The sequence below is a fragment of the Acinonyx jubatus genome, chromosome B3 (genome assembly GCF_027475565.1).
Source record: "Acinonyx jubatus isolate Ajub_Pintada_27869175 chromosome B3, VMU_Ajub_asm_v1.0, whole genome shotgun sequence".
In the NCBI taxonomy this organism is placed as follows: Eukaryota; Metazoa; Chordata; class Mammalia; order Carnivora; family Felidae; genus Acinonyx; species Acinonyx jubatus.
This window is the reverse complement of record NC_069386.1, coordinates 72,664,945-72,677,157: the sequence shown is the minus strand read 5'-3', so window position 1 is coordinate 72,677,157 and position 12,213 is coordinate 72,664,945. Positions and strand designations below refer to the sequence as shown.

Here is a 12,213-nt window from a genome sequence, read left to right as displayed (position 1 = left end):
CCTGTGAGCCCAGCCCACAGGTGAGGCCTGGACAGACACAGCCTGGATGTTCATTGCAGGAGTGAGTGATATACAGTGTGGTGGGACAAGAGACCCACTACAGTGTAGTCTGGAAAATAAATAAGAAAAAACCAGGCCAGGGACTGCAGCTGTTTATTCCCCTGGGGCCACAGCATCCAATCAAGGTTGGGTACCCTCGAGAGTCATAAGACACAGAATCCTCAGACTGGATTGCCATCACTCAGTTTATCATAATCCTTACCTATGGCCATCCCTGGATACCCTAGAATTCCCCAGTACCCTGATACTTTTTTCCTCCAGATCTTTCCTTAAGAATCAGAGATGAAGGGGTTAACTTGAAATGTATAAATACAGACAAAATGCTCCCAGGTGGAGAGTCAGATATTACAAGTCCCCACTCACCCGGCTCCATTTCCTCCTCTCCCTCCTTCCCCATCCCTCAAGCACACAAGTACTCCAAGCCAGCAGAAACCCTCTGATGAGCCAAGCTTGGCTGCTGTTGTTTTGTTTTTCACTTATTAGCCCAGGTGAAAGCATCTCAGTGCCACCCAAGGGCTGTTGAGAACCCAGTAAAATACTGAGGTTATTTATCCCAAGGAAGAACTTATGTTCGGGTGTCTGTGACCTGCTGTCTCCTGGCTGGAAACAGCCTGAGGAGACAGGAGGGGGAGACTCAGTCTGGCCCTGGTCCTTACTCAACCCAGTCCATAGCCCCCATCCACTTGTGTGGCTGTAAGGCAAGAATAGCATGGGAGCAGAGCAACGGGCCTCTCCTTCTCTCCATCCTTGCACCCTCCCATTCCTGGCATGCCCTGGGCAACGTGGGCCCAGAGTAGGCTTTTCCAGACACTTCTCAACAGAAGAAGGGCAAGAACCATAAACTGAGTGCCAACCATCCTTTCACTCCCCAATATGTTCACCTGCTCTCTCTCCCAGCCCCTTCTCCTTGCCGAGGTCAGTCGCACTCTACCAGGGACACACACTCGCTATAACAAACACACAGCATGTATCACTGGGACACCAAATCCCCTCTCTGAGCACTGCTCCATTGCAAAGTTCTCTTCTCCCTCGGCCTCAATGCCCTGCCTCCAGCACTGGGTCCAGAACTAGGGCCTTCCTTCCCAGTAACATACCCTCACCTTCTTCCACTGCTTTCATCCTGGGAGGGAGAGGGCTCGGCAGCCCCTGCCCCACCCTCAGGCTGCTCTCTCCCCTTGGGGGTCCCTGTCATCCTCTGCACCACTGTGGGTGCCCTCCCTGCCAGCCTAAAGGGCACTGTCCCTGCTTGCCTGGCCACTTCCCTGTCTTTCTCTAACTCTGCCCCCACAGAGTGTAGAAGGGGTCATGGGGCTGGAGAACCCATAACAAGCTTCTGCCCTCTGCCGTGGCTATTCTAGAGCTGTGGGAACCTCCAGAGTCTCCCCTCTGGGGCCTGGCTTTCTCACCTGTAGAATCCTGTCCTGCTCTGCCTGTCTGCATCTTCCCACTACACCTTGATGCCCAAACCCCCCACCTTCCCAACCAAGGCCTTCAGCCTGAGCTTTATGCTCTTGCTTTACTGTTGTATTCTGATTCCCCACCTCAGACGCCTCATTCAGGACACTTCTGGTGGCACCTTAGCCCTGCACCTGTGGCCTGGACAAGTGCCAACCCTAGGGAGACCTCACTGTCCCCATTTCTGCCACAGAATTCCTAAAACCCTTGGAATTTCGTAAGTGATGAGAGTAATAAAGGTGTCTCAATATTCATAACAACCTCCTCGCAACTATACCTCAGTTTATGTTAATGAGGTAACTTTTGGAAAACACCTAAGGATGGGCTGGTTGCCAGGGAAACCAACCATATGATTGGAGGGTTGAAACTTTCAGTCCCACTCCCCTGACCTCTGTGGAGGGGAGAGGGGCTGGAGGTTGAATCAGTTGCCAAGTGTGCCTGATGAAGCCTCCATAAAACCCTAAAGGGCAGGGTTCAGAGAGCTTTTGGGTTGGGGAGAGTGGCAACAGACATGGAAGCTCCATACCTTTCCCCATACCGTGCCGGATGGAACTCCCCCATCCGGCTGTTTCTGAGCGATAAGCTTTTATAATAAACTGGTAATCTAGCAAGAAAAATGTTCCTCCGAGTCCTGTGGGCCACTCCAGCAAACTAATCAAACCCAAGGAGGAGGCTGTTGGAATCTCCAAGCTATAGTCAGAGCACAGGTGACAACAGGGACTTGTGATTGGCTAGTGGGGTGAGGGCTGGTCTTGTAGAACTGAACCCTTGACCTATGGGATCTCATCCTATCTCCAGGTAGATGGTGTCAGAATTAAGTTGAATTGTGAGACATGCAGCTGGTGTTAGAGAACTGCTTGGTATGGGAGAAGAGCCCACACATTAGAATTAGGTACCAGGGGGGGTGCTTGGGTGGCTCAGTCAGTTAAGTGGCTGACTTAGGCTCAGGTCACAATCTCGCAGTTCATGAGTTCAAGCCCCATGTCGGGCTCCGTGCTGACAGCTCAGAGCCTGAAACGTGCTTCAGATTCTGTGTCTCCCTCTCTCTCTGCTCCTCTCCAACTCATGCTCTGTCTGTCTGTCTCTCTCTCTCTCTCAAAAAAAATAAATAAACATTAAAAAAAAAAAAAAGAATTAGGTACAAGGGCACCTGGGTGGCTCGATTGGTTAGGCGTCCGACTCTTGGTTTCAGCTCAGGTCATTATCTCACAGTTTCATGAATTTGAGCCCCAAGTTGGGCTCTGCACTGGCAGCTCAGAACCTGCTTGGGAGTCTCTCTCTTCCTCTCTCTCCCCCTCCCAAACTTACACTGTCTCTGTCTCTCTCAAAAAGTAAATAAAATAAACAAACTAAAAAAAATAACGAAAAGCACAAAAATTTACACGGATTAAAAAAGAAAAAAAGAATTGGCTACAGAATTGTACCCCTACCCTACTCTTAGTCTTTTTCTTCTGTACCTACTAAGACACTATATAATTTATTTTTTAACATGTTTGTTGCTTATTGTACCCCTCCGCCACGAGAGTGTAAGCTCTGTAGGGAAATGATCCTTGTTTTGTTCACAGTCACCCCCTGAGTTCCTAGAACGGTGCCTGGTAGGGAGTGGTGCTTTGGCACTAAATTCATTGAATGAATGAATGAATGAATGAATGAATACATTCTGCCTTATTTTAAACCCCTGTTTTCCTACCATAATGAAGGAACTTGAGGGAGGTTGGGTCTTTTTTATATTTATGTTCTCCAGGTTGTGTGGTCCAATGTACAAGGTAGGGATAAATAAAGCTTTTAATAGAATCAGTCTCAAGACAAAGACCCATGCCCAAGAGGTCCAGAGAGGGGGCGGTGGTGAGGGGCTTCGGTGAGGTGAAGGCTGGTGGGCAGGGTGGAAGCCTTGTCTCAGGCCCTCGCTTAGGCACCCCTTATGGATGGCAAGAGAGGAAGAGAGGCGTTCTCAGTGCCACTGTTCCTCCCCAACTCCGCTGAGCCTTGGACATGTACACAAAGTAGGATGGTGCCCATGAACATGACTCAGGACAATAAAAAGAACCTTTGCCAAGAGGAGACAACCTTAAGAAGAACTTCACACTGACTTCTCTCTTTTGTCTGAATTAGAAGTTCTCAACCTGGAATCGTATGCAAGATTTGGTGGTTTTCTTTGGGTCTCAAAGGCCTGTATGGCCCAGAAAACATTAAGAACCGCTAGCCTGGAGAATCCCGACGGGAGTTCCAGAATTCTCCCACTCCCTCCTGCCACTCCCGCCACTCCCACCAGCCTGCTCAGAGAATGGAGCAGAGCCTGCTGTGAACACTCACTGACCACCACCATGGGTCTGTGAACACGCTCAGGCAGAAGTCAGGAGACAGGAGAGGCCTGTACTCAGCCTCATTCCCCTTGGCTCTGCCCTTACCAGGAGTTTCCAGGCTCGAGGATAAATTTGAGTTTATTTGGGGAAAAAAATGTTTAAAGCACAAGAGGCAGAGAGAAGAAGCCAGCATACATCAGGGGCCTGCTGCCAGAGGAGTCTCTGTTCCTTTCCCTTACGGTTCCTCCGAAGTGCCAGCCCCATGAACTCAGTCAGCTCCACAGCCCCACACCAAGAACCCACATGTTGGTCGAATCACAGCAGCTAAATCAACAACAGTCACGCAGATGAGAATACTGGGGGTCCTTCCTCGAGCCTGGCACAAACAAGCCCCCAGCTTTATTGTCTGGCAGAGCTTCAGATCTTCATGAGCCCCAGGCTCCTAGGCCCAGACCCCCTTAGCTCCATCAGAGACGAGAGGAGAAGCCGGCCACCGCGATGTTCTCGCCGGTGATGTAGCTGGCGTCTGGAGAGCACAGGAAGGACACAAGTCCTGTGCAGTCCTCAGGCTGCCCAATCCTGGACAGAAGGAGGACAGAACACATGTCAATGATCTCAGACTCTGGTTTTGCTGTTCTGGTGGGAGTGGACTCCAAGAGGGGACAGGGTGGACCTGGCAGGGCTACTTGCATCCTCCAGGGCTCTGCAGAAACCAGACTTCAGCTAAAGGAATGACCAGTGCCCAGGGAGGGGTCAGCTAGTGAGATAGACCAGCCCCTCTTCCCCAACTGTACCCAGATTACCGAGGTTCCAAACCCAACTTGCCTCTGAACTTTGTGATCTTCCTTGAAGTTGTTCCAGAAAACCTCATTCTTGTATGCCTGGGCAAAGAGAAAACATGAAAGAGTCAGTGCTAGCTAAAACAAGGAGATGAGCAGGGACCAAGGTGATCCCATAGCAGATTTGCCTTTCTCAGGGGAGAGGGACTGAGTCATGGCTGAATTCAGAGGACAGCAAGGACCTCAGCTGTTAAGGATGCTGATCTGAAGCTCCAGTCACTCCTTCATCACTTAGTCATTGGGGAGGTTTCGCCAAGCCAGGCTGAGAAATGGAGGACATGCCCCAGTCCTCACCACTTTGCTGAAGTCAGTCTTGATTATTCCTGGAACCAAGCAGTTCACCCGGATGCCCTTGGGGGCCAGCTCCAATGACAGTGTCCTGGTGAGGCCCAGCAGGGCTGTCTTACTGATGTTGTAGGGACCCAGCTCCTGGGAAGGGAATCAAGACAGTGATTAGGATATTGGGAAGCAGGGGCACCTGGGCGGCTCAGTCGGTTAAGTGTCCGACTCTTGGCTTCGGCTCAGGTCATGATCTCATGGTTCATGGGTTTGAACCCCACATCAGGGCCTGTGCTGACAGTGCAGAACCTGCTTGGGATTCTCTCTCTCTTCCCTCCCACACTGTCTCTCTCAAAATGAATAAATAAACTTAAAAAAAAATTTTTTTTAAGGATATAGGGAAGCAGAGGAACACATCAGTTGGATTTCTCTCCTACAGATGATCCCACCCTGGCCCAAGCACAGAACTCAGACACACTCTCCCCAGCCTGGTCTGAGAACAGAAGTTGGATCTTAGGGACCCAGCAGCCACATGGGCATCAGCTCAGCCTAGGGCAGCAGGAGTAAAGTGTGGGTCTATCCCAAACGTTGTCCCTGTGGCGTTGTGGGGACCCCTTCCCCTAATCCTACCAGGAGCACATAAGCAACAACTCACCACATGTGGTACATATGCTGAAATGGAGGAGACCAGGATGACCGCCCCCCTCCTGAGAGACAGACAGACACAGGGGACACAGGAAACCAATAACTTACCACGGGCTTAGGTGCCACTATTATTTTTAAAAGATAAAAAATTATAATTATAACATTTTAATGATTATAGTCATTGAATAATGCGGTCCTCACAACAGCCATACAGTTCCTGTTATTATCCCCATTTCCCAGCTGAGCAAACAGGCTCAGCAGGGCTTAGCAACAGAGCCAATAAGTGGCAGAGCTGGGACTCCAACCCTATCTCTCTCTGACCCAATGTCTCTACTTTGAACCATTACACTCTTCTGCCTATCCCTGGGGTAGTGAAGAACAGACAGCCAGGTGCTTGGGAAAGGGGCCAGAATGGCCTTGGTGACAGTGAATGCCTATCAATGGGCGGCCTCTGACAAGTAGATGGGGCGGGAAGAGACAAGAAATGAGTCAGGAGTTTTTCCTTCTATCCAAGACAGTCCCCAGGCCAGTTCCTGAAGGGTATGTCTGCATGGAGGACATACTGGAGGAGTAGCTACGTGCTGAGGGAGGTGGTGGCCCAAGTCCCTAACCTCAGACCCCTGAGACTATGTGTGGAGTGCAGTCAGATATGCAAGACCTAGAACAGGTCCTGCCTAGAACAGCAGGCTCCCTGGAGACTGAGAAGCAGGGAGTGAGGAGGGGCGTGGGATGGACCTCTCCCTGCCGGGAGCAAAGGGGCAGACCCTGTCCCAGACTGTAAGCTGGTGAAAAGGCATTGTCCAGCTGCGAGAGAATCAGAGTAGGTGAGGGTGAAAATGACCTGCCCAAGGCTAAGGAGCTAAAAGCACAGCCCTTTCCCAAACATGGTGATGTCAAGGCCAACGAGAGCATGCCTGAGCCCCTGGACATCACCCTCATCATACGGCCACTAGAATTAGAAGCCATAGCTGTACAAAAGGTGAGGCAGAACAGAGGGAGGGGGGTGTGGAGGCCTCAGGGACACCTCTTTTGTCCTCCCCTCCCAGCTATGGCCCCATGTTCTCTAGACTCAATTCATGCCCTGGCTCCCCACCAGTCCCCACCCCCACCCTGCAACCTACCCCCTCTTCTCCATGTGGGGCAGCAGCTGGCTCAGCATCAGGGCCGGGGCCTTCACATTCACTTCCAGGATCTGAAGTCAGAGCAGAGGCATGGTGGAGGTCAGAGACACATAGTCAGCCCCCAGCCCAGGACCTGTTCTCATAAGACACATGGGGTCCTAGAATTTGTGCGGTAAACCCAGATACGTGCAGATCTGAGATCAGTTCCCCTTCTGATCAGGACAAGAGGTGCTTCCCACTTGCTAATGGTTTAACAGGCAGGCAGGCTAAGTGACAGGCCTGTGAACAGAGCCCTGAAAATGTGAATTGTGCAGGATTGGGGTGAAGGAAGGCAATGTTCAGGCCTTTTAAAGAAACTGGACTATGTTCTGGTTGTGCAGACAGAAGCTATAAGCAGAGGCCACTGGAAAAAGACTGAAAGTAGAACAGATGGAGGGAATGTAGGTGCTGGGAGCAAAGGAGATTTCTGGAAGAGTTGTCTTTGTCTGTGTTTTTACTTGTTTATGTCCTTGTCTTGTCCCAATAGAATTAAAGGCGTACTCACAATGCAACAGCATAAAACAAATCAAATAGGTATTATGTGTGAAGAAATGGAGAACAGTAAAAAATAAGTGTAGAAAAATAAGAAAAAGCAAGAGTAAGGTTGGTGCCCACAGTTCACAGCATGTGGTAAGGACTGAATATTAGTCTATTATTCGTTCACAAAAATGCAAGCTGTGAGGGCCTACATGCATGCCAGTTTATTGCAAACTTGGCTCCAAGCTTTCCTACGGCCACCACAAAGAGGGAGACACAACAGAGAATTGCCATTCTGGGAGGTGGGTGCCCACGCTGGGCCTGCCTGCAGCTAAAACCTGGATCTGGGCTCAGACTTAAGGGTCCCTGACCCTCTGTCTGGGAACTCTGTCTGGTGGCACTGGGGACAGAGGAAAAGTATGAGAGGAGCCGACAGAGAAAGATGCAGAAACTGGGCTGGGGGCTAGGCCAGAGTACCAGTTGGGACTAACATGGGAGCAGGATCCCTCCTGTGGGGCACCACCTCGAGTGAGGTCAGTGTGTCTATGTCTCTAGGGAGTGAGGCTGCACATCTGCAATGCCTTCCCACGTTTTCATCCCACACCCAACCACCCCATTGGATGTGGGCAGGGGAAATGCTTCAATGGAGAGCGGCTGAGGCCAGTGTGATGACAAGTTGCCAGTGTTGGGGATGACCCCCAAGACTGTAAGAAGTGGCTCAGATGTCTAAAGGGGGGACCAGCATGAGATCCCCAATAAGAAGGAATTGAGGGTTAGACTAAGGGTATTCCTGGTCATTCTCTGTTCGAAACAGACCCCTGCCACCCCACCAATGTCTGCCCTAAGCTCCATGTATGTCGGGCTGGGTGATGGGCTCAGACAAGGCCACTCCTAGACTTGGCAACCAAACATGAGCCAAGGAAAAGTTACAGCCCCTCCCGGGCTGAAGAGGACTGCCCTCTTAGAAAATCGGGTAGAGTATCTCTGAGTGCCACGAAGTCCTGAGTATAGACTGTGGGCCTGAGAAGAATGGGTGCTGGAGAGTCCTCAGGCAGGAGAAGGGTGGAGGAGAGGCGGTGGAATGGGAGATGGGAGATTTCCCAACCAGCTGGAGAAAACGGGGGTCTGCCTGGGGAGGCGCTCAAGCCAGCCCAGGGATAAGGTGAACAAGAAGGAACTCCCAGGACACCTGCTGAAAACCGCATGCAGATAGAGCAGCAGGTCAATGTCACACTCGTTTTGTAACCATTTCACCTCTGAGGTGGTGGCGAATGTGACTGGAGATGACTCCTGCCCAGTGGGGCAGACGGCTTGTGGACTAGCAAGACCTTGGAAAACAGGGTAGCGGCAGAGAAAGTAAGGCTGGACCGTGGGCAAGCGCGCTCGGCTTCAGGAGAGAAGATTTGAAACGGGTTCTGAGAAAAAGAGAGTCATGATCCCATGACCTAAGACACTATAAGGAAGTATGACTCAGGGGGGTTAGGAGATGGTCAGCCATGCAGTCCCAGCCACCTAATCACAAATGGTCGTTCGGCAGCATCAGGAATCTGAGGAGCCTGGGGAGGCTGCTAGCAGCGGCTGCAGGGAGCTCAGATTTCAGGCCATCTCTGAGGATGGAGGAAAGGGCAAGCCGCCAAGGGCAGATGCACAGGAGAGGTGGCTCGAGAACGATGTCTACAGAGCGCGGATTGCTGGGGAAGGCAGAAGGGAATGCTCTGGCCAGTGCTTGGTAGGGAGGGGGGTGGTAACAAGGTGATTTCATTGCAGTCCGTCTTGTCTGACAGACTCAGGAACCAAAGACAGGAGTGAATGGAACAGAAGTCATAGGATAACAAGGCCCAAAATGGACCTCAAGACATTTTGCAAGGCCTCTTCTGGACCCTGTGGCTCAGGTGGCAGGATCATTAGGTGGACGAGGTGGGTTGGAATGTCTGAGCTCATAGGAAGCCAGTGGCCAGGCCCAGGCCTGACAGGTGTAGCAGGTTCATCTGAGGGACAGTAAGGAAGCCTCATCTAGGAAGGGTGAAGAAAGAATCTCAGTGGCAGGTACAGGTCACCAAAAAGGAGCAAAATCACCAAAAAAAAAAAAAAAAGGAAAATATATCTGCTGTTGACAAAGAGCAGAGACCTTACTATTCTTGACTCTTACCAAAAGCAGAGACCTACCCCCACAGCTGTAAAGCTAGAGCCTGGAACCGTGCCTGGCACATAGCAAACCCTCAGTAAATATTTGCTAAACGAATAAATGCAAAAAGGATGGGAAGAGAAAAGATGGCAGAAGGAATGTAGGAAGCCACTTTAAAAACACACAAATTGGAAAGGAGCACCGCAGCACACTCCAGGGGACAAGTGGTCAGTGCCTGTTTTTACAGTAACTTTGGGAGGGGGGGCTCAACCGGGGAGCGCTTCAGACCCTCTGCCAGCTCCCCCCAGCGGCCTCTCACCTTGTCCCACACCTGCTCACTGGCCCCCAGAGTGCTTCCCACCAGCAGGTTGACACCTGCACTGCACACCAGGAAGTCGAGACCCCCACAGTGCTCCACGACCTGGGAGAAAGAGTGACATGAAGGGCATAAGTGTGGAGATGGCCCGAGGAGGCCTCACCCGCCCAGCACTGCTGCCAGGTGCACAGGGCATTGAGACAACACTTGCTAATTAGATACTGTCTCAACCAGGAATGGTCACAAAGCCAGTGTGAGAACCAAACACTGGTGAAGGCAATGCCCTAGGTAGGCCCAAGGACAGGCTCTGCAGAGCTGAGGGCCTCAGGAGAGGAAGGTCTGTCTTCTCCAGGAATCCGTCTATATACCCGGGATGGGGAATCCCTTTAGATTCCTCCTCAACCGCAGTTCTCCAGGTGGGGGTGGGGGTGAGGGTCCTTTCACGAACGAGCCACTTTCCAGAAAGCCAGCGTGAACAATGAGGTCTACCCGCTTAGACCATGAACAATCCTGGTTTCAAGACTGTTGCAGGGCCTCCCAACCCCGATCCGGGTGTCTGCCCCACCCAGGGCTGAGCAAAGTGGGAAAGGCTCTGTGCACTCTCCTCCCTATGTCCTTCCACCCCTGTGGCCCCTCACCGTGGCCACCAGTCACTCCCGGTCCTCGGCCTTCCCCACGTGGCACACGGTGCCCACCACGCTCAGCCCCTCCCCCTGCAGCGCCGCCACTGCCCGGTCTACTTTCTGCTGCTTCCGGCTGCTGACCACCACTTGGGCCCCGTCCCGGGCCAGGCGCCTGGCGATGGCAAAGCCGATCCTGTGGCAGAAATGGAGGGAACAAGACAGCCTCAGCCTCTTGCCACCGTGGTCCCTCGACCCACGGAAGCCAATAAGGCTGTGTCCTAATCTACAACCCTGAGGTCTCTCTGTGGAAGCGAAAATCCTTGTGAGGGGTCAAGACCCATAGGGCAATCAGGGCACTTACCCATCAGTGGACCCCGTGACCACGGCCACCCGATTGGCCAGGATGCCCTTTTGGCCTATCCCCCTGCTGATCATGCGCACAGAGAGTCCAGCACAGGAACGGAACAAGCCTCTGTGGATGCAGGCCACTGTTGGGAGCATGGAGGCCAGTTCCTGTCTCTGCTTCCTGCTGAACTTGGCCCTGGAGGAGAGAATCAACTTCAACTATCACTGATGCCATTAGTGAGCGTGATGGCAATCTACCTCCAGCTCCTTCAGACAGACAAGGCCAGCAGCAGAGAGCCAGAGAGAGTCGAGCTAGTCAGGGTGAATTTCAAACACGTGAGCCTCAGGTCAGGCAAACTCTGTGAAAATTCTCTATTTATAAAACAGGCAAATTAGAGTGTGAGACCCACCATTCAGCAGACAGGGTTATCTTCCCATTCATTCCACGACCAAGCACTGAGCACTTGCAACATGCCAGAGAAAGTAGACCAAGGTTCTGAGCGCCTGCATAACGTCCTCACCAGGCTGTGCTGAAGTGAAGCTAATTGCATAGAGGCTGTGAGGAGCCTGAGACAGACAAGGCAGCCCCACACCAGGCTGCAGGGTGCAGACCCATGCCCTCAGGACACCCTCAGGAAGGAAAGGGGTAGGCTTTCGCAAGTGTGGGTAGGGGTAGGTCTGCACAAGTGTGAAGGCAGGGTGAGGACCTGGCGTGGGAGACTCACATATGCAGACACTGTCTATGAACTGGAAATACAGGAGAGATGCTTGTGTAGGGGATCCTCTTTCGCCAAGACCCCAAATTTCCCAGCTCCACATCAATGTGAGCCCAGAGGCTCCTGCCTCCCCCCAGTGTGAGATTCCCATTTGCCTGCCCAGGAGCCCTGTGGGGTCCCGAATCTAGGAGTGTGATCTGTTTCCTGCGGAGGTGGGAGGGAAGGAATGGTTGGAGAAAAGGGTCACTGAGGATACACAGCGACTCGGGATGTACTTTTCATGTAAGATAGTGCCAGGAAGCTGAAGAGATGCAGTTTCTGGCAGCTTGGACTGCAGGGGCCATCAGACACGCACTTTCAGGAGATTCTGGTGTGGGCTGACCGTCTGCAGACCCTCATCTGTTCCAGACCTGCCTTGGCCACTCTAACACCAAGGGACTCCTTGTTACTAAGCAACCCCTGCCATACCTACTGCATCTCCCTTGTTTCTTAGCAACCAACCTTTACATAACCCAGTTCCCTCCAGTTAGGGGTCCTTATCTATAATAACAAATGAATGGGTGCTGCTCAGGAATTAGGGAGAAATTTCAGATTAAATATCAGTCTGTATGAGTGCCATAATGAAGGTAACCAAATGCTCTGCTTTAAGAGAGACAGCCTTGGTTTCAAATTTATGTCTCTTCGGATACCGTATTTCCAAAGACACCCTTTGCAGGTCCTTGACCTCCTCTCCTTTTTGTCCTGGCTGCTGTCATTCTCTTCTCTCTCACATGCTCTCTCTTTTCTGCAAGGTCATACCTATAGCCTTTCCATTCCAGAGGATGAGGGGTTTCAGCTTCTGATTATTCTACTTTTCCTAAACAGGACACC

The 12,213-nt window shown here is 51.7% G+C and overlaps 1 protein-coding gene and 1 long non-coding RNA gene across 4 annotated transcripts in view; one reads left to right on the top strand and one right to left on the bottom strand.

Annotated features, from left to right (window-relative positions):
- LOC106979463 (uncharacterized) overlaps positions 1–12,213 on the top strand; it is a 256,270-nt gene that overhangs the window by 223,377 nt on the left and 20,680 nt on the right. The window lies entirely within an intron of this gene.
- On the bottom strand, positions 3,348–12,063 carry DHRS2 (dehydrogenase/reductase 2). The gene is given in 9 exon segments (XM_053224307.1): positions 3,348–4,397; positions 4,644–4,699; positions 4,952–5,086; positions 5,592–5,643; positions 6,703–6,773; positions 9,663–9,764; positions 10,298–10,475; positions 10,644–10,823; positions 11,038–12,063. Coding segments are annotated over 9 exon segments (918 nt in total). The 5' UTR covers positions 11,070–12,063; the 3' UTR covers positions 3,348–4,285.